The sequence below is a fragment of the Ursus americanus genome, chromosome 23, assembly GCF_024610735.1.
Source record: "Ursus americanus isolate L20-20 chromosome 23, mUrsAme1.1.p, whole genome shotgun sequence".
Classification (NCBI taxonomy): Eukaryota; Metazoa; Chordata; class Mammalia; order Carnivora; family Ursidae; genus Ursus; species Ursus americanus.
This window is the reverse complement of record NC_142149.1, coordinates 13,911,691-13,935,039: the sequence shown is the minus strand read 5'-3', so window position 1 is coordinate 13,935,039 and position 23,349 is coordinate 13,911,691. Positions and strand designations below refer to the sequence as shown.

Genomic DNA, 23,349 nt, shown 5'->3' with positions numbered 1-23,349 from the left:
TGACACAGAGATAGAGAGAGCACAAGCAGGGGAAGCAGCAGGCAGAGGCAGAAGCAGGCTCCCTACTGAGCAGGGAGCCCAAAGCAGGTCTCAATCCCAGGACCCTGGGTTCATGACCTGAGCCGAAGGCAGCCGCTTAACTGACAGAGCCACCCAGGCGTCCCTATTTAACTATATTCTTGAAGTTTACTGCAACTCATATTATTTCAGTAATACCTAATCATTTTTAACTGTGTTTAATGGAAGAGTACTTTTCCCTCTGCCTTCAATAACATTAAGTATTTTCTCCTGAAGGAATCTTGTTCTTTTGATTCTACTATCTCAAAAAACACATAAGTGTATGGTTGTAAACAAAAACAAAAATCACATTTCTAGCTTTCCTTTTAGATGTTGTTTAACTAGTTCTAGAACTAATAAGGACTAAGGAAAACAACTTTTCCACACACAAAAAAATTGGCTTCCAAATCCTTAAGTATGAAATTCTTAGTCCCAGCTTCCTACGTTTCTCTTGTTAAATAATACAAAATACAAGCTCTATACCCTACCAACAACAACAAAAATACCTAAATTTCAACTTACCTGATTATATTACTCCACAAAAATTTAACTTGAGAGCCAAGTTCTGTGATGTAGTCAAAAGCTATCAAGTTTTCTGGAGTGAGACCTCTAGTCGTAAATATAAAGTGGCTAAGGTATTTTCTGTATTTTAAAAATTTCTCAATTATCCCCATCATTATCCCCAGTCATATAAAAATAGCTAAAGCTCAAGACCTTCCTCACTACACAAATGTACTTGGGCTGCAAATAATAATGAAACAAAAATTTCAACATAGAAGTGTGCTACTTTCCAGAGAAAACAAAGTTTAAGTCGGTTCCATGCCCAGGATGGAGCCCAATCTCGGTGCTTAAACTCAGGACCATGAGATCAAGACCTGAGATTGAGAGTCGAACACTTAACCAAGTGAGCCATCCAGGTGCCCCTAAAGCCTTATTTTTGATTGGGGGAAAAAAAAATCTTTCACCAACCATCTTGGTTCTGAGTGACTTCAATTTGGCCCTTACATACAGCACCTCAACACAGTAGCTCACACACAAATCTTTTATTTAAATGTCACATAAAAGAGAAAAATATATACTAATGAAAACATTCTTGGGGTGCCTGGGTGGCTCAGTCTGTTAAGTGTCTGCCTTTGGCTCAGGTCATGATCTCAGGGTCCTGGGATCAAGCCCCGAATCGGGTTCTCTGCTCAGCAGGGAGTCTGCTTCTCTCTCTCTCAAATAAACAAATAAAATCTTTTTAAAAAAGAAAACAGTCTTTAAAAAACAGATAATGGATAAACAGATATGTGACAAAGTTAATGGTAGACTCTAGATGGTGGATATCCACTATAAAACTCTCTACATGTTCCTAAATGCTGAGAAATTTTTCCTTCTAAAATTTTGGGGGAAGGGAAAGTAACTTATTTTTTAAAGCCAATAAGCTTGCAAACAATTCTAAAAAGTGAATTAGCAAGACTTTTCTCAGCAAGGGTAGATACCCAAAATAGTATTATCTCAAATTATACAAATTACTCTGTAACACTTGGCTTTGTATTTTTTCCTATAATTAAATATATACACACATACATATTTCATCAGCCTACAGTCATGCTTGATATTAAAATTTACTTTTCTCATTCAACATGATTTAAACCTCATTACAGACACTTTATATTTTGGTATCAATGATAATTGCATTCTGATCAATAAACAGATACTCTCACTTAAACTTCATTAAGAGATTCAGGAAGTATTAGAATTCTTTCTCTGGAATTATTGTGGGCAACCCTCAACTTATAAACAGATCAAAGACCGGTGTCAATCTACCACAACAGAGGCTGTTCCCACTGTGAGCCCAGGAGATAGTCCATCCCTGGATGAGTGCCTTCTGAAGATCTCAGAATTGGCTTTCCTGTTTCCCTTTCCAGAGCCATCAAAGTGTTTCTTCCATTCTGGTTTTAAAGACTATCACATAGTTTCCCCTAATTTTCTTATCCCTGGAGCAAACTCACAACGCTTAAGAATTTTTATTAATTTTTACGCCTACACCAATGAAATAAGAGAAAGAGTTCAAGAAGGAACTCCTTTTTTCCTACCTACGACTTAAGGGCAGATAAAGATCATATAAGTGATAATAACTGGCTCTCCGAGGTTTACCAAAAATTAAAGCAAGATTCCTCTAGATTTTCTAGGAAAACTGAGACAAGGTTATCTGGATATTTTACTGGAGAAGCTGCGTCTTGGGACTCTGGAGGAAAGAATGAACTTGGGAAGGAAGGCTAGGAGACAAAACAGATTTTATTTTTAAAACCAGAGCAGATGTCTTGGAGAGTGCAAAAGCAACTGTAAGAGTATGCATTCCTCACTTCTCTCCTTTTTTTCCTTGTCACTTGCCTACCTGATCCTATTTGCCACTCTGCAGTCCTACTAGAATAAATCCTACCTCAAATCAACCTTTAAGAAGGGTAAAAGAGAGTGTACATTGGTTATTAGGTTATTAGTGACAGGGATGAGATAGGGTAGTTCAGTAAAAGCCTGTGAAGATATTTGGTGGCAGCATGGAGCGAGGCCAGTGGTCTCTGCTACTGGGACATGCAGCTGAGTGGAGAGCACGTGGTACATAAACTGGAGTCTGCTTAAACCTTACTTGTTTTTTTTATTTTTTTATTTATTTATTTGAGAGACAATGAGTGACCAAGAGAGACAGCACAAGCTGAAGGAGGGACAGTGGGAGAGGGAGAAGCAGGCCTCCTGCTGAGCAGAGAGCCCAACTCGGGGCTAGATTCCAGGACCACCTGAGCCCAAGGCAGTCACTTAACCCACTGAGCCACCCAGACACCCCTGATTAAAGCTTTCTTAACTATGTTCCAAATTATCCTATTTAACTCCTTTCCCAGATAAACACAGACACCAGAAAATTTTCTAATTATATAAAGGTTTTTAAGAAGGTTATAAAAGGTTATTTTACAATAAAAACGTTATTTTACAAACTTTAATTCTGGTTCTCTCCAGAAATTTTCTCCAAAAGAAAATTTCAAGTGAAATGAATTAAGTATGATTTTAAAATGCATCAAGTACTTATTACTTCTTTAAATCAAACCCCCGAAAATTAAGTAGTATCATATTAAATTAGATAGCACTTTTATAGCTAGTTTTCCTGGCCAATAGAACTTGAATTTTAAAATCTAATGAAACCTTTCGACTTATAACTTCAAATACTTTACATATAAAATTTTGTTGGCTTAGAGTTCCTTACTAAAAATTATATCATTTTTATTCATTTATATATTTTTCAATTTTCTTTACTCAATAATCTAAAACTATTATGAAATATGATATTACAGGATAAAGATTCTAAACACACGTGATGGTTCTTCCCAATCCTCCCTCACAAAACTTAATCCTAAATAAAGCCACAAAAAAAATTTGACAACTTATTGGCAAAGAGACTGCAAATATGGGAACCAAATGTCTGCTTTGGAGTCTGAGACATAAGAGCATCTATGATCAAATGTGGCAGAGATTTCTTTCCTACACTGTGGAAATTCCAAGCAGGCTGAATGACTTCTCTACTTTCCAAGGAATCATGACTGCCTGAATAAAATTTCCTATAAAATGTTAGGAAAGTGTTTACAAAATAATCTCTACTTTTCTAGAAACCCAGTAGTATATGCACACCTTCAATATTCTTAACACATACCTCATACACACACTTACACACAAACATTTCACACAAATATTTGAGTGGGGTGGATAAAAGGAAAGGGACTAAAGCTAAAAAGGCACAAAATCCTCTTAAAAAAAAAAAGTGTTGCCAAGAGGCTCTGAACCAAAGCATTCATAAAACAGTATTGAGTAGATTTCTGAATAGAGAACTCGCTAAGCCAGACAATTCTGAAAATGTTATCCAAAAGGTCTACAAACAACATACAAGATTTAAAGTTAATTTACTTACGGAAAAAATCCTTTTTCACCAAGTTTTTTGCACAGAGTACTGTAAAGGAAACAAAAAAATACATGGAAAGAATTAAAATGGTAAGACTGCACTGTCAAAAGGCTCATTTTAAAACTCTGAAAACACCAGTGAATAATTAAACACTAAGTACAGCAAAGTATAAAATATCACAAATTTTTATTAAAGACTAGCAAAAGACAGCTGAACCCGTGGTTGCAACTTGAGCAATGATCACCAGTAACAGCTGAGGACCAGGAAGTTTATAAATCTGGTATCCTAATAAGGAGCGACTTCCAATCAATCTTCCATCAAGATTTATCTCAGAGTAGCTCCATAAAAGGGGGAAAACAGTTCTAAGAAGGAAACATGTAAATTCAGGTTGATATATATGTTTTAAAAATGAAATAATTTTGTACTGAAGATCATAAATAAGACAGAGCTTTCCTGATATCGATGAGATTTTTTTAATTAAAGTTCTATTATTTTACTCTTCATCTAACTCTACAGAAATTTTAGAGGAGATAACCATCAGCTAAATGACAAGACCGATTACTATATCTACCAAAAACTGAAAGTTAATATATTGACATTCTCTGTATTACCTTGCATTAAATTATTACTTTTATGGTGATGGATGTACAACCTTGTGAATGTATTAAAAGCACTGAATTGCATACTCTAAAGGGATGAATTTTATAGGGCATGATTATATGTTAATTAAAAATTACTGCTTTGGTAGAGTCGTAAACTTAACTTCTTTAATTCAAACTTGTTACAAGTGAAGGGAAAACATCAATTTCCATATGTTTCTAAATTATAAAATATCTGTTAATGTAAGTTTGGTTAATTTCTACCGCTTTTACTCAGTTTAAATGGTCTGTTCAATTTATTACAACTATTTAAAGTTTAGTGTATAAAGTTCACTTAACATAACAAACCTTGGCAATAAGTCAAATTATAATCACTTTAAAAGCTCAAAAAAAAATCATTTTGAAGACATACACCACCGGCAAATGAATAAAATTATTACATAAGCAGTAAGATACTGATTTACTAGTCAGAGTTTCTTGGGCCTTGTCTTAGAAATGGTTTTATTTTTGGGGTGCCTGGGTGGCACAGCAGTTAAGCATCTGCCTTCAGCTCAGGGCGTGATCCCGGCGTTATGGGATCAAGCCCCACATCAGGCTCCTCCGCTATGAGCCTGCTTCTTCCTCTCCCACTCCCCCTGCTTGTGTTCCCTCTCTCGCTGGCTGTCTCTATCTCTGTCAAATAAATAAATAAAATCTTTTTAAAAAAAAAGTTATGTTATGTTAAAATGTTAAAAATGTTATGTTATGCCTGGTTCAATGTTTGATAGGACCGGGTTTTCTTTAAAAAAAAAAAAAGAAAGAAAGAAAGAAATGGTTTTATTTTTAAAAACATAAAAACTTAATCATGAAAACTAAGGGCCATAACCAAGAGTACCAAATCACAAACTGGATTTAGAAGAACTTCTCCCTAAATCTTCATTACCACCATATAAACTGAACACAATACTCAGGATCAATACATATACAACACATACATGAATCCAAATTATAATCTTCAGTACTGATAAGGTAATGGTTTTTGTAACCACCATCCTATGATTCCAGAAGTAAAATGATTTCACGTGCTACTTTAGAGAAACAGAAAATATATATGAATTCTCCAACTTATCACTAACCTTACAAGCTTATGTTTTGATACTCATTCTTTTTGTCTTCCTTCCACTTACAGTGTCCACCCTCCTAACACTGCTGCCCCCCCCGCCCCCCCCTCCCCGGCCACCGTGCTCTGGATCTCATATCCAACCTACCACTTTCTCAGGGATCTGGTCTCATCTCCTCTACTGATGGACTTGTCAGCATTTAAACATACCCTCCAGACATCATCCTATCTCTCCTCCATCATAATGAAAATACTTAAAGAAGTGTCTTGGGGCACCTCAGTCGTTAAGCATCTGCCTTCGGCTCAGGGCGTGATCCCAGAGTCCTGGGATCAAGCCCCACATCAGGGTCCTCTGCTGGGAGCCTGCTTCTTCCTCTCCCACTCCCCCTGCTTGTGTTCCCTCTCTCACTGGCTGTCTCTCTGTCAAATAAATAAGTAATCTTTAAAAAAAAAAAAAAAAAGACCTGTCTACATATTGTGACTCCATTTTTCTTTTGGATCCAGAACTTTTATCATAGTATTATTTAAATGTTAACTATCAATATATATTAATATATAAATCACAATATTATTGAAAAAAGTATTGCTTTTTATTTTCATTTATACCTGCACTAATTATTGTTTTTTTAATAGAAGTTTAATAAAGTACAGTGTTATCTTTGTTTTGGGTGTACAATGATTCATTGATCATCAGGATCACTCTTAATCCTCTTTCTCTATTTTACTCTACCCCACCTACCTCCCCTCTGGCAACCAGCAGTTTGTTCTGTTAAGAATCTGGGTTTCTTTTTTTTTCTATGTTTATTCATTTATTTGTTTCTTAAATTCCACATGAGTGAAATCATGGTATTTGTCTTTCTCTGACTTATTTTATTTAGCATTAAACCTTCCAGGTCCATCCATGTTGTTGCAGATGGCAAGATCTCATTCTTTTTTATGGCTGAGTAGTATTCCATCATTCATACACACACACACCTTTATCTGTTCATCTGTCAATGAACACTTGGGTTGCTTCCCTATCTTGACTATTGTAAATAATGCTGCAATAAACACAGGGGTGCATATGTCTTTTCAAATTAGTGTTTCCATTTTCTTTGGGTAAATACCCCAGTGGTGGAATAACCGGATCATGTGGTAATTCTCTTTTTAATTTTTTTGAGAAACCTCAATACTGTTTTCTACAGTGGCTGCATTCTACCAACAGAGCATGAGGATTCCTTTTTCTCCACATCCTCTCAACACTTGTTATTTCTTGTCCTTTTGACTCCAGCCATTCTGACAGGTAGGAAGTGATATCTCATTATGCTTTTCATTTACATTTCCCTGATGGTTAGTTTGGGATACTGAGCATCTTTTCATGATCTACTGGCCATCTGCATGTCTTCTTTGGAAAAATGTCTATTCGGGTCCTCTGCCCATTTTTAAATAGGATTGTGTTTTTTGCATGTTGAGTTGTATAGGTTTTTTATATATTTTGGATATTAACCCCTTATCAAATATAGCATTTGCAAATATTTTCTCCCATTCAGTAGGTTGCCGATTTGTTTTGTTGTTAGTTTCTGTTGCTGTGCAAAAGCTTTTTATTCTGGTATACTCCCAAAAAATTAGCGTTGCTTTTGTTTCCCTTGCCTGAGGAGACATATCTAGAAAAAATTTCTACTGTCAATGTCAAAATGACTGCCTAGGTTTTCTTCTAGGTGTTTTATGGTTTCTGGTCTCAAATTTAGGTCTTTAATCCACTCTGGTTTTGGTATGGTATTGGAAAGTGGTCCGGTTTCATTCTTTTGCATGTGGCTGCCCAGTTTTCCTAGCAACATTTGTTAAAGAGACTTTTTCCCACCGTATACTTTTGCCTACTTTGTCACAGATTAGTTGACCTGATCAGTGTGAGTTTATTTCTGGATTCTCTATTCTGTTCCTTTTATCTATATGTCTCTCTTGTGCCAGTACCATACTGTTTTGATTTCTACAGCTTTGTAGTATATTTACCTTGAAATCTGGAACTGTGATAACCCCTCCAGTTTTGTTCTTTCTCAAGACTGCTTTGACTTTCAGGGTCTTTTGTGGTTCCACACAAATTTTAGTATTATTTATTCTAGTTCTGTGAAAAATGTTGTTGGTATTTTAATAGGGATTGCATAAAACCTGTAGATTGCTTTGGGTAGTACAGACATTTTAACAATATCAGTTCTTACAATCCATGAACATGGACTATCTTTCCATTTATTTGTGTCATCTTCAATTTCTTTGATCAATGTTTTACAGTTTCTGGAGTACAGGTCTTTCACCTCCTTGGTTAAGTTTATTAATAGGTATTTTATTCTTTTTGGTGCAATTATAAATGGGATTGTTTTATTAATTTCTCTTTCTCCTATTTCATCATTAGTGTATAGAAATGCAACAGATTTCTGTATATTGGGTTTTTTATCCTGCAACTTTACCAAATTCATTTATCAGTTCTAGTAGTTTTTTGGTGGAGTCCTTAGGATTTTCTATATATAGTACCATGTCATCTGCAAATAGTCAAAGTTTTACTTTTTCCTTACCACTTTGGATGCCTTTTATTTCTTTTTCTTGTCTGATTGCTGCAGCTAGGAGCTAGGACCTCCAGCGCTATATCGAATAGAAGTGGTGAGAGTAGATATCTTTGCCTTGTTCCTGATCTTAGAGGAAAAGTCTTAATTTTTTTCCCCCTCAGGACCAGATGGACTAACAGGTATATACAAAACATTCCATTTGAATACACATTCTTTTCAAGTATACATGTAACATTCTCCAGGACAGATCACAAGTTAGGTCACAAAACAGGTCTCAATAAATTCAAAAAGACTGAAATCACATGCATTTTTACCTACAACAGAAATCAATCACAAGAAAAAAATCTGGAAAGAACACAAATACATGGAGGCTAAATAACATGCTACTAAACAATGAATGAGTCAACCAAGAAATCAAAGACGAAATAAAAAAATACATGGAGACAAATGAAAGTGAAAACACAATGGTCCAAAATCTTTGGGATGCAGCAAAAGCTGCTCCAAGAGGCAAGTTTATAGCAATACAGGCCTACCTCAAGAAACAAAAATAAACATACAACTTAACCTTACACATAAAGGAGCTAGAAAAAGAAGAACAAAGTCCAAAGCCTGTCAAAAGAAGGAAATAAAGTTTAGAGCAGAAATCAACGAAACAGAAACTAAAAACAAAACAAAACAAAACAAAACACACACAAACAACAAAAAAGATAAAAGCTCAATGAAACTGGAACTAGTTCTTTGAAAAAATAAACAAAATTTTATTTTCTCTGGATAAAACTTTAACCAGATTCAACAAGAAAAAGAGATGACTCAAAATCAGAAATCATGGAGAGATAACAACCAATATCACAGAAATATAAAGGATTATCAGAGATTATGAAAAATGTTATGCCAACAAACTGGACAACCTAGAAGAAATGGATAAATTCCTAGAAACAAAGAACGTTCCAAACCTGAATCAGGAAGAAAAAGAAAATCTGAACAGACTAAGTACTGATAAAATTGACAACAATCAAAATAATCAAATTTTGATAATAATCAAAAAGCTTTCAACAAACAGAAATCCAGGACCAGACTTCACGGTGAAGTCTACCAAACATTTAAAGAAAAGTTCATCCTGCAAGGTCAGCGTTATCCTGATACCAAAACCAGACAAAGACACTATTAAAAAAGGAACATCACAGGCCAATATCTCTGAAGCACAATGATGAAAAAATCCCCAACAAAATATTAGCAAACCCAATCCGACAATTCAAAAAAAAACAAAAATCATTCCCTGATCAAGTGCAATTTATCCCAGGAATGTAAGGGGCAGTTCAATATTCACAAAATCAATATGATTAATCACATTAAAAGAGAAAGGATAAAAACCATACAATCATCTCAACAGATACAGAAAAAGCACCTGACAAAGTACAACATCCGTACATAATAAAAACTCTGAACAAAGTAAATTTAGAGTGACTTCACTTCTTCACTTCCCACTAATGCCTTAATTCACTGCAATTTGGCTTCCTCCTTCACCATTGCCCCTACATGGCTTCTCCAAAGCGCCAGGGACATTAATTACTAAATCCATCCAATGGACATCTTTCATTATCACACTTGACCCCTGAGGAGCATTTGCCATTACTGCCTCTTCTGGAACCCCTCTTTTCTTTTGGTTTCTGTTCAACACCACATTCACCTGGTTTTATGCCAGGCATAAAATGCATTCTACATCTTCTTTGTTAAATCTTTTTCCTATACTCTGCATATGGAAACTGAGGTTCTTTCAGGATTTTGGGCCTACATCCTCTTCTTTTACTCTATAACCTGAGGAGCACAAAAGCCCATCTTTGCAAACCTTGGAATTATATGTAAACTGCTATATGCATGTGTACTTTTCTGGGGAAAGAACTCACATTTTTCCTAGGAGAAAATTCATAGCCTAACGGACTGACAAAGCTCTTCTTTCCCTCTCAAAAAATAAATATGAGGAGCTACATTTCATACATTCTCCCTGGCCTTTACCATTCTGGTGACACCTAAATATAAAGAACCAATCTTAACTCTCTCCTAAACTTCACATCCACACAGGCAAATTAAATATGCCCCCAAAATAAAATTACCATCTTCTCCTCCCCAAAAACTGCTCTTCCAGTTTACTTTCTTTCAATAAATAACCCTGCTTTTGACTCCACTGCTCCAGTCAGAAACCTCCACAGCAACCTTCACTACTCTTCCCCCTCCCCACCTCCTGGCAAATACCAATTCTAACCAATTCTGCCTCTCAAATATCCTTCATCTGTCCACTTCTATTAACAATGCGGCCATCCTCGTCCAGGCTACCATCAACTAGACTAGGCCATTACAACCACCCTCCCAATCAGTCCCCTGCCTCAAGCCTCAACTCTCCACAATCAGTTCTCCATAATGGATCCAAAGTGATCTTTTTACAAATATGATTAAGTCTTTCCATACATTTCCCCTCCTCCTAATATCATTCCAAAATACCCTTAAAACATTCCTCAGAACTATCCTTCCACCTATGTTCTGGATTGGCCTCTAAATTCATCATTGTTTTTTTTTTAAGATTTTATTTATTTATAAATAAGAGAAGAGAGAGAGAGAGAGCACAAGCAGGGGAGGAGCAGAGGCAGAGGGAGAAGCAGGCTCCCTGCTGAGCAAGGAGCCTGAGGCAGGACTCGATCCCAGGACCCTGGGATAATGACCTGAGCCAAAGGTAGATGCTTAACCACTGAGCCACTCAGCTGTCCCCCTGTATCATTCACTCTTTCACCATTTTCTAAGGTCCTACACTTTGTGCCAAGTGCTATGACAGATTGTGCAGATACAAGGATAAATACTTTGTATTTAAACAGTATTTAAACAGTACTTAGTATTTAAATAGTACTTTGCCCTCAGAGCTTGCAGGTCAGGTATAATTCAAATTTTATGCCATCAATGTTCTTTTTTGTTGTTTTTTTATTGTTTTCTCAAGAAACAATTTTAAATTTTGCAAAAATCTCCTTTAGTATCTTTTATTTGAGGCAACCAATTTGAGGTGATTGGAGAAAAACATTTGCAGAAGTGCAGATGCAATAAATATTACCATCTCAGTCAATAATTTCTTTTTATGGTTGGATAAGAGTTATCTATACGTAACACACCATGTAGTAATATCAGAGTAAACCCCAGCTGTAGAAACAGAATGGTACTGCTGTTCTTACTGAGTTGTACTCATAATGAATGGCTGTCTATGCTTAATCTGAATAAAACTCCCAAATGTTCAGTATCTTCTTGCCAAAAATTCCCCTTCCTCCTCCAGATTGGAGTTGCATTCCAATTACACTGCTGATTGGAATGAGGCTGCTTGAGAGAAAGAAAAAACCACTCAGACATCCCGTCTTCTGTCGCCCCATGAAAACAGATTTTATAATACTGTTCCTGCAATTGCGAAGTTGTATAGACTATTTTTGAAAAGAGTAGATTTCTCTGGATTTTCTTTGAACTTACATTATCATTGTAAAATAAAACCGAAGTTCAGGATAACATTCCTATACATATTCCAACAAGACGGCCTAGTGCTTTAAAAATGTCTACTAATATGCACACTTACTGATTGCTGGCACATGACAACAATTTAGGTCTTTCTGCTCCAAGAAACAACCACTACCTCAACTCCTACACTCAGAAGGAAAATGAAATTTAAGCTCTATAGACAACTCATATACAAATGTTTATATGTACAAATTTTAGTTACTGTTGCATGAAACAGGAGCACTACACAATTCACATTCAAGAGCTTTATTATAAAATGTTGCAATGAGCAGAAGTACCAACTACAATGCTCTGTGCATAATAATGAAACAGATAAGGATGACAAGTAGCATGCTGAAATATTACACACCCATTAAAATTATGTAAATATATTTATTGACAAGAAAATATTTCTTTAAATGCTAAGAGAAGTCCATTTACAAATAATACATTTAATAAAATGTAATTTTAGTAAGGAATATAAGAAGACTGGCTAACATTATTGAATATATACTACGTGCAAGTGTACGCCAACTACTTGTGAAGTAAGTGGTACTACGACCTACATTTTAGAGATGAAGAAACGGAAATTCAGGCATAAAGACTTGCCAGAGATTACAGTGTAAGTACTAGAGTTGAGATGCCAACTCAAGCAGACTAATTACAGAATCCAAACTTCGAACCATCATATATAAAATGAAACATATTCTCTCTGATTAGCTCTTCCTATATAAAGTAACTTAATGCTGGTTAAAGCAATTATCAGTCTGATAAAAGTTCACAAAATGGTCAACAGAAACCTAGGATCAAAAGAGCCTTCTACAAAAAACTAGCAATTTCCCTCTTTCAATAGATATAACAGTCTACCTGTACAATCATAATAGACCTGCTTTTAACTAAGTATCTTGCCACAGTGCCATTTAATCAAGGAATTTCAGGCCGTTTGTTTTATGCATGTTACAAAACAAACAGGGCCGCTAAGTTTAACTTAATATATTTAGCACTTGGCAGGCAGTTAATTAAATTAGTGTATTAGAGGATATATTAAAAGATGCAGGTTTTTTTTTTTTTAATTTTTATTTATTTATTTGACAGAGAGACAGCCAGCGAGAGAGGGAACACAAGCAGGGGGAGTGGGAGAGGAAGAAGCAGGCTCACAGCGGAGGAGCCTGATGTGGGGCTCGATCCCATAACACCGGGACCACGCCCTGAGCCGAAGGCAGATGCTTAACGACTGCGCCACCCAGGCGCCCCCAAAAGATGCAGGTTCTATCACAATGAGGTAAATATTCTTACTAAAAAAAAAAACAAAGCAAAAAACCCCCAAACTATCAGCATTTAAATATTCCACCAAAGGCAAAATGGGTTCTCAAGTTATTCAATTAAAAGTGACCTTTCTAGCTCACTCATACCAAACAACTTTTAAGTAACTACAGTTTTTTTGTTTTTTTGAATTAAAACATACGGAGATTTTGGTCAAAAAATTTTCCTTAAAAAGTATATTTTAACTGAATAAAACTGAAACAAGATTAGGGTATATAAATAAGCTTTAAAAATTTAAGTGGCTTGTTAGCTTCTTCAGTACAAAAACAATGATTTACTTTGACATAATAAATGCAGATATAGTACTTGTTTTAGCCACAACGGTAAACATCTGCCTTATAGTGAGGTAATTTTAAAATAAAACTTCTCGGGGCGCCTGGGTGGCACAACGGTTAAGCGTCTGCCTTCGGCTCAGGGCGTGATCCCGGCATTATGGGATCGAGCCCCACATCAGGCTCCTCCGCTATGAGCCTGCTTCTTCCTCTCCCACTCCCCCTGCTTGTGTTCCCTCTCTAGCTGGCTGTCTCTATCCTGTCGAATAAATAAAATCTTAAAAAAAAAAAAATAAAAATAAATAAATAAATAAATAAATAAATAAAACTTCTCTTACAAACACAGTAATCAAACTCTGGTGTAAGTTCACATGTTAAAAAATTTTACATTCAGAAATGTAAAGCACGTAGTCTAGGCACACGATAGAAGGTATTATTTTAAGAAACTCTATGAAAGCATTTCAGCTATATATCTTAAATCATTATTTCCACGAAATTCTTTTCTCCAATTTGGGGATGAAAATACATAAAAGTACTATCTCCTCTTATAAGGATGGTAAATTCACTATGACTTAAGGACCTCCTATGCTGTCTGCAGACTGAACACGCACCTGGCTAGTGGCACTGCAGATGCAGTCACTGCATCCTCTCTACTGGACAGTGTCATTCAAACAGGCACAACTGAGGGCTGCTCAAAGTGATGGATATAGTTATGTCTAAATTTCACCACGTGATAATTTACTTCTTCATCAGAACACCAAGAGAAGAAAACCTTATTATAAAATACAAGTACATAGGTGCAATGAAGCCTGAACACTATTCTATATGTTGGGAAAAGGCTGTATCACTTTCTGTCCACTCCCAAGTTTCTCTTATTTACTTACTCTAGAGACACTCATAGAAACAGCACAGTGTAGTGTTAAGCTATAAGCACTATGAGTTTGAATATGGTGCTATTCCTTATTAACTTGTGACCCCAAACTACTTAATGCCTCTTTACCTCGTATCTTACCTACAAAAAGAAGGATTCTAGGAGCCACCCTGAAGTCCTGAAGTGGTGTTTTAAAGTAAACTGAAACACATAAAGCATTTGGAACACCACCTAGTATACAGCAAGTGCTCAATACATATTAGCTATTATTGTCCCTTTTACTTTAAGCTTCCTAATAAAATTAAGCCACCAAGTTGCAAGTATCTTAAAGAGCAAGAAAGGGGTCTTCTCTAACCTGATAAGGAACCTGTCTTAGTTTGGGTTGCTGTAACAAATCCTATACACTGGGTGTCGTAAACATTTATTTTGCACAGTTCTGAAGACCGGGAAGTCCAAGATCAAGGTGCCAATAGATCTGATGTCTGGTGAGGACCATCTTCCTGTTTTGCAGACAGCCACCTTCTTGCTGTATGGTCACATGGCCAACAGAACAATCATCTTTCTTGAGTCTCTTTTAGGGCACTAATCCCAATCATGAGGGCTCCACCCTCATTACTTAATTACCTCCCAAATGCCCCCCTTCGAATACCATCAAATTGGGAATTAGGGCTTCAACATATAAAATTCGGAGAGGACACAAACATGCAGTCAGTAACAAAGTTTATGTACTTAGCTCTCAGTAAATATTGATAAGTGAGTCTCAATACGTACGTCTAGGGTCACTCTTCTCTCAAACTCCAAGCCCACATTTCAACTGCCTAACTCACATACCCACCTAAATACCTCACCAGCACTTCAGATTTTATTTATTCTAAACTGAATCAAACGGCTTTCCTCCTGAACCAGCTGTTCTTCTTTCTGACCTTCCTAGTTCTGTTAACTGCACCACATGCTTCCAATCATCTAGAAAGCAATGTCTCTTATCTCTCCCTGACCATTTCACATCTAAAGCAGTTGCCAGATTGTATCAGGTATCATATATACCTATCTCTCTCCCTATTTCCATTTTTGATGTTCACATTTAAATAATACATCTAGAGTACCTTATAATGTGCCAAAAAAACTTTCACACCGAGTCCCCTTGCTTGATCCTTACAAAAATTTGTGAGTTATGTTCTAATATCCATAGAAAAGGAAACTACAACTAAGAGTTATGGCTTGCCCTAACCTGTCATCTAGTAAATGAGTTTATTAGGCATTTTGAATCCAGGTTCTATTCTCTTTTTCTATAGATTGCTCACTCACACCAGCTTTCCCTCTCCTTAACCCCTAGACTGAAAATATCAGCCTCTTTGTCCCCTGAAATAAACCCAGGGCTTTTCTGTCTTGCCTTCATTCAAAATATTCCTCCCACCTCAAGCGTTATTATTCTAACCACCTACCCTCAAAATCTTATCCATTCAAATCTCATCTTCATGTGAAACCTTTTCTGATCTCCTCCTTTCTCACTATCTGATTTTGTCTCTCCCTTCCTATGAACTTTCAACACCACTTTGACTCTACTTATTTTATATGTCCCTTCTCACTAAGCTTGTATTAAAGTTATTCACGTGGTATCTTATCTGTCCTTCAATGTCCCACTAAACTATACATTTTTTTTTTTTAAGATTTCATTTATTTGACAGAGATAGAGACAGCCAGCGAGAGAGGGAACACAAGCAGGGGGAGCGGGAGAGGAAGAAGCAGGCTCATAGCTGAAGAGCCTGATGTGGGGCTCGATCCCATAACGCCGGGATCACGCCCTGAGCCAAAGGCAGGCGCTAAACCGCTGTGCCACCCAGGCGCCCCTAAACTATACATTTCTTAAAAACAAAGCCATGACTTACTTTTATCTCTCCTACAGTTTATTATACGTAGAATGTCTTAAACATAATATGTACTCAAATACCTGTTGAAATAAATGAAAATCCTCAGAAAACCAAGACAAGGTATGACCAAACTAAAGGGTAAATAATAAAATTCATTCTTTGCTTTCCTTAACCTAGCAAGTCTTTTTGTTCAAATCAGGGTGGCTTTCGCAACTATTTGTAAACATTCTGCTTATCCAACTACCTATTGGAGCCCTTTCTTAAAAACAGATCTCACTGAGCTGGCTAAATCAGAACGTGTGACTTCTCATCTCATGGCTGAGTTCAAGCCCCACACTGGGTATAGAGATTACTTAAAAATCTTAAAAGAAAAAAAAAACAACAAAAAAAAAAACAAAAAACAGGGGCACCTGGTGGCTCAGTCAGTTAAGCATCTGCCTTCAGCTTGGATCATGATCCCAGGGTCCTGGGATTGAGTCCTGCGTCAGGCTCCTTGTTCAACAGGGAGTCTGCTTCTCCCTCTTCCCCACCCCTCCTTGTTCTCGGTCTCTCAAATAAAATAAATAAAATCTTCAAAAAATAAAAAAAATCTCACTGAACCTTCTCTCATACACAATAAAAAGGCATATTATCACCTTGTATTATCATCAATTATATTAACCTTATTTCTACAACAGTGCAAATAAGGATAAGCTCTCAGACATTCTGCAACCTTCCAGCCTCTAAAAACTAGTCACTCAAATACCTGACGATCTACTCTAATAAAGCAAAGTGCCAAAGATATTTAGTTTTCGAAACAGACCCTATTTGTAAATACAAGCCACTAGTACAAATAGGAAAGGAGACTGCAACTATTTAAAAAAAAAAAAAAAAAAGCACTGTGATTTATAACAACACTTCTTTAGAACTTCATGCTTTTGAGATATTTTCTGGGTTGACAGGGAATTACTAAATTTAATAAACTTATTTTAGACTAATTTTCAATTTACAGAAAAGTTACAAAGATAGCATAGTGCTCCCATACACCCCACAGCCATTTATCCTATTACTCGTAACATCTTACATTAGTATGGCACATCTGTCACAATTTAATGCACCAATATACATTATTATTAACTAAAGTTCATTATTTTACTCAGATTTCCTTAGTATCCACATAAGATCTTTAATCTGTTCCAAGATCCCATGGAGGAGGCCATATTACATTTAGTCATCATGTCTGCTTAGGCTCCCCTTGGCTATGACAGTTTCTCAGACTTTGTTATTGTTTCTCAGACTTATTATTCATGGCCTTGACAGTTTAGAGGAATACTGGTCAGGTATTTCGTAGAATGCCCCTCAAGTTAATCCGTCTGATTTCTCATGATCATTCTGCGTTTATGAGTCGTTGGGAGGAAGACCACAAAGGTAAAGGTGCCATTCTCATGGTATCATGTGAAGGGTGACTTATCACTGTTGATATTAACCTTGACCTGGCTAAAGTAGTGTTTGTAGGGCTTCTCGACTCTAGAGGTACTCTTTTATCCTCCTTTCCACACTGTACTCTTTGGAAGGAAATCACTATGTGCAGCCCACACTTAAGAACCAGGGAGTTTTCTCCCCTCCTTAACTGTGGAATGTCCACATAAATTATATGGAACTCTACATGGGAGATTTGTCTATCCCTCTCCATTTATCTATTTATTCAATCATTTATTTATATCAGTATGGACTCATAAATATTTATTTTATACTTTGGGTTATAATCCAGTATTATTTTACTCTGTTGTTCAAACTGTTCCAGCTTTGGCCATTGGGAGTTATTTCAGTTGGTTCCTGTGTTCCTTTGACATACGCATATAATTGTGGGGACAGGGGGCATACTGTATACTTTTTGACACTAGAAAATGTTCCAGGCTCATCTTGTGTGTTCCTGCCCCTGTCCTAGAACAAGTCATTTCTCCAAGGAGCCCTGAGAGTTACCAGTTTTAAACATCCATAAAGACCCACATTTTTCAAACATAAACAGGTAAGCCAATTAACCCTTCATTCCTAAGATCTTTCCCCAGATAAAGTTAATTTAGAACATTAAACTCCATGAGGTCAAGAACTTAATTTTGATCTTCACTACATCCCCAGAGCCTAGAAAATCGTGCAAAGTATGCCTTCAATAACTACCACAAATACTGAAGTCTTACAAATTCTGAAGCTCCAAAGGAGGACTCAGGATTGAGTCACAACATAACTTGCCATTCCAATGGAATCTGCCTAGATGTGTCACGTTTAGACTCCTGGTCTAACATCACTATGGCTAATTCACTGCATTGTTTTACAGTAAACAAAAGGCTTCCTTTTTCCACTGTTCCTCCCTCTTATTCCACTACACACCAAAAGTTTAAGTATTTCCCAGTAAAATTTCCAGTGCAAAGGACTAATGCATCACATTTCCTAGATTCTTTCTATAATGGCATATTGCCATTTACATCACCCTCTCCAAGTTCTATTCAAATGATCATTTTTAACTTTGTAGAGTTTAAATGAAAGGCATAACGCCAAATCCTTACCAACAGTGGCAGAAGAAAAATTACTGACAATGAAAGTGCCAAGAATCTACTGATACTTGTTTATATACCATGCCCCCTCAAACACTCAGTTAATATATATGTAAAATAAAGCATCTGACATCTACCAGTATCTCTTCTATAAATCTTTTTATGTAATATACAAATTTTTATAGATTTATAAATAAATGGAATATGTGGAAAGGAAAAAGCATAAACTAAACACATATGGTCTCATGTTTACGTCGTTTGATTATAAGGTGAAGACGTGTTCCCGTACCCTATTCAAACACAGGCAAAAATAAGCCAAGATTATAATGGGATGATTCTACTAAGCAACTTTATATCTACAATGTAACTACAACATTCACTAAATAATTTGTAATGCCTCATTTTTTAAAGAGAGTTACTATAAGGAAAAAAGAAAGCTACTCACTACTGACTAAAAGGCAAGTCAAGAAGCTCTACTTTAACCTTAACAGGATATCAAAATGCTGTAAATTACACGACCCTCAATAATCTATAGCTACAGCATAAACCAGAGAGGTATCCACAGCTGTATTTATAGGGTGATCCTGACCCACTGGCCACAGCTGACTGGATGAGCAGACCCAATGAGCCAGTCAGATCCACTCTCCTGTGAAACTAGCACTAAGAGTCACAGCTACTAAAATTAGGAAGCACTCACAGACAGAGTTCTAAATGGCCCTCGTAGGCCACTGAGATTAGCTGTCAGTTCCTGAGGCTTTCCATTTCCTAAATCCTGTCTCATCTTAAGTCAGGCAGGACTTTCCCACCTGGGTGCCAAAACTATATCCTTCCAATAATGTCTCTTTTTACTTTACTCTGAATGGGCTGTTTTCCTGTTACTTGCGACCAAAAATGTCTTAAGATAGGGGCGCCTGGGTGGCTCAGTAGGTTAAGCATCTACCTTTGGCTCAGGTCATGGTCCCAGGGTCCTGGAGTGGAGCCCAGCATCGGGCTCCCTGCTCAGCAGCGAGTCTGCTTCTCCCTCTCCCTTGCCCCTCTTCCCCGCTCATGCTCGTGCACGCGTGCACGCTCTCTCTCTCTCACTTGCTCTAATAAAATTTTTTTAAAGTCTTAAAATAAAGGTAATCCACAATACTTACCAAAGTACTGTCATAGACCAAAATGCACTTCACCAAAAGTCATTAACATTTTATCAAAACGTTTTCAAATGTTAGTTCTAATCTTAAATCTCAACAAAAACATATTTGTTCAAAAAACTACTATACAGACAAGAACATATGAACATGCTTATAATACAGAATTTTGTATTCAACAGGTATCTCTATTCTATATCAGATCAGCAAATTAACACTAGTGTAGATTAGTACAGATTATAGGCCAACATATATAAAACTACAATAGTCCATATTCATCCATAGGGGACACATTTTCAAGACCCCCAGTGGATACCTGAAATGGTAGACAGTCCCCAACCCTGTATATACAAGATTTGTTCTTATACACACATATCTATGATAAAGTTTATCAATTACGCACAGTAAGAAATAACTAAAAACAAAATAGAATGATTATAATAAACTGTAGTAAAAGTTATGTGGATGTGTTCTCTCTCAAAATATCTTATTGTATTGTACTCACCCTTCTTCTTGTGATAATGTGTGATAAAATGTCTACCTGATGAGATGAAGTCAGGTGAATCATGTAGGCATTGTGAAATAGTGTTAGGCTACTACTGACCTTCTGATGATAGGCCAGATGCAGGATTATCTGCTCCCAGACTGCACCTGACACAGTAATGGGACAAAGGGGTCTATCGTAGTATTTGAGCATATCTACTCTATCACCTCAAAGTTATGGTTCTCAAATTGTAGCATGCATCACACATCACTTGGAGTGCTTATTAAAAACAGATGGGGGTGGGTACAGGTGCACCTTCAGTTGGTCTGGAGTAGGGTCCCAGGACTAAGTTCCCAGGTGTGCTGATGCTGTTGGTCTCCATCACACTTTGAGAACCACAGAAAGTAATGGTTCTTAACTTTTGGAGGATGAAACGGTGGTGGTAAAGGGCTACTATGAAAATCTGATGAAAACTATGTACTTACACACAAACACACACACACACACACTTTAAATGGTTTATGGAAATTCAGAAGGTCATCCATAACCTCTTCCAGATAATTCTAGGTTAAGAATCTCATTAAAGAACCATGAGAGACTATGGACTCTGGGAAACAAACTGAGGGCTTCAGAGGGGTGGGGGGTAGGGGACTGGGATAGGCCAGTGATGGGTATTAAGGAGGGCACATATTGCATGGTGCACTGCGTGTTATATGCAAATAATGAATCATGGAACACTACATCAAAAACTAAGGATGTACTGTATGGTGACTGACATAACATAATAACATATTATAAAAAAAAAAAAATCTCATTAAAGGGGCACCTGGGTGGCTCAGTCGTTAGGTGTCTGCCTTCAGCTCAGGTCATGGTCCCAGGGTCCTGGGATCGAGCCCCACATTGGGGCTCCCACCACTCACCCCCATCCCACTTGTGTTCCCTCTCTTGCTGTGTCTCTGTCAAATAAATAAATCTAAAAATTTTTTTTAATCTCATTAAAATAATAACAAAGGATCTTATACAAATATTTTTTCAAGTACAGTTGGCTGTTTTACCTAATGCTTTTTCACATTCATTTTGTTGAGCTTTTTTTCTTTTTTTTAAAGATTTTTTTTTATTTGTCAGAGAGAGCACAAGCAGGGAGAAGAGAGGCAGGGGGATAAGCAGGCTCCCCACTGAGCAAGGAGCCGGATATGGACTCCATCCCAGGACCCTGGAATCATGACCTGAGCTGAAGGCAGACACTTAACAGACTAAGAAACCCAGACGTCCCTCATCTTGTTTTTTTTCTTGTTTGTTTTTTGTTTTGCTTTTTTTTTAAGAGCCAGGCTTGGGGCGCCTGGGTGGCTCAATCAGTTAAGCAACTGCCTTTGGCTCAGGTCATGATCTCAGGGTCCTGGGATTGAGCCCCACATCGGGCTCCCTGCTCAGGGGGGAGTCTGCTTCTCCCTCTCCCTCTGCCATTCCCCCTGCTTGTGCTCTGTCGCTTTATCTCTCTGTCAAATAAATAAAATCGTAAAAGGGGGGGCACCTGGGTGGCTCAATCTTTGGTTAACCATCTATCTGCCTTCCGTTCAGGTCATGATCCTGGAGTCCTGAGATCGAGCCCTGAATCGGGCTCTCTGCTCAGCGGGAGTCTGCTTCTCCCTCTGCCCATTCCCCATCATGCTCTCTCTCTCCCTCATTCTCTCTCAAATAAATAAAATCTTTAAAAAGAAAAAAAGGCTTTTTCATTCAAATTACTAATAACAAAGATTCTATTTGAAAAACCCAACTGAAAACAATTGTACCTTGTCACAAAAAATAGACAAAAAAAAAAAATTTTTTTTTTAAAGATTTATTTATTTATTTGACAGAGAGACAGCCAGCGAGAGAGGGAACACAAGCAGGGGGAGTGGGAGAGGAAGAAGCAGGCTCATAGCGGAGGAGCCTGATGTGGGGCTCGATCCCAGAGCACCGGGATCACGCCCTGAGCCGAAGGCAGACGCTTAACGACTGCGCTACCCAGGCGCCCCCAAAAATAGACAAAATTTTATCTTCAAAATAGACAAAATCTGTATCTAGATTTAATTAAATCGAAAAAAAAAAACACTTAGGAGTAATAGATTAAGACCTTAATTATCACATGAAAGACGTACCTGCATTCCCTTAGGAAAAAAAACTCTAGATTAGAGCTAAGGTACACATTTTTTGCTATGAAGAGTCACTCTAAAAAGCAAGTTGTCCACTGAGACCTACACATAAAATCCACCGTATCCAGACAAAACTTGAGAAACTCATTCTCTGAAAGCTCTCTGGGCCACTAGAAAAATTCAGACGCATAGCACTTTTACATAATGATCTGAATATCACTTATCCTGCAAGGGCAGAATTTTTAGGATTTTTGTTTCAAAAGGTTATTAGGTTTTTGTACCCTCAAGAGCATCTATTGTTAGCAACTACAATGTGACAGGCCCTGTATTTAGATCTGTAAAAAATGAAGTAAAAATCTGTAAAAAATGTTTTATCATTTGTGGTTCATAAACCTTTATTTCCACATGTGGAAAATCTCAGATTATGTTGTTTTATTTTTAGTAAAATGTTCTTTTATGGAAATTAAGGTATATAATTTTGATATAGTTGGAAAATAAGTATGCAATAGACTGAATATTTGTGTCCTTCCAAAATTTGTATGTTGAAACCTAATCCCCCATGTAGGATATTTGGAAGTGATTTCGTTCTCTGAGTACCCACCTTGCAACTGACCAAGGCCTTGTGGGAATTTCAGCTGAGAGTTCCAGCTAAGGTCCCAGCTGACAGCCAGCTGAACTGCCAGTGAATATTAGTGAAGCTTCAGATAACATAGATCCCAGCCTTTGAGCCACCCGAGCTGATGCTGAGAGGAAGAGAAACAAACTGAGCCTGTCATACCCTGTTATAAATGGCAGTTTCTCAAAATAAATATCGTCTTAAGTCACTAAGTTTTGAGGTGGTTTATTGTACGTCGACAGATAATTAGACTACTACATAAGAACAGATTAAGACCCACTAAAGCTGGTATTTTTCTGTACTAGACCATATTTCAAAGTACATAGCTATAGAACCATACCCAGACCTCTCTCCTAAAACTAATCCCCTCATATCCA

General features: G+C 37.0%; 1 protein-coding gene across 3 annotated transcripts in view; it reads right to left on the bottom strand.

The window, feature by feature from the left end:
- Window positions 1-23,349, bottom strand: part of SMURF2 (SMAD specific E3 ubiquitin protein ligase 2) — a 116,800-nt gene that overhangs the window by 52,539 nt on the left and 40,912 nt on the right. For all 3 annotated transcript variants that reach the window (XR_006782790.2, XR_006782791.2, XM_045814604.2), the window contains exon 2: window positions 3,995-4,033. Coding sequence is in view for 1 of the 3 variants with exons in the window: in XM_045814604.2 (XP_045670560.1) it covers window positions 3,995-4,033 (39 nt within the window). In the remaining 2 variants the exon portion in view is untranslated. The remainder of the gene's footprint in view (window positions 1-3,994; window positions 4,034-23,349) is intronic.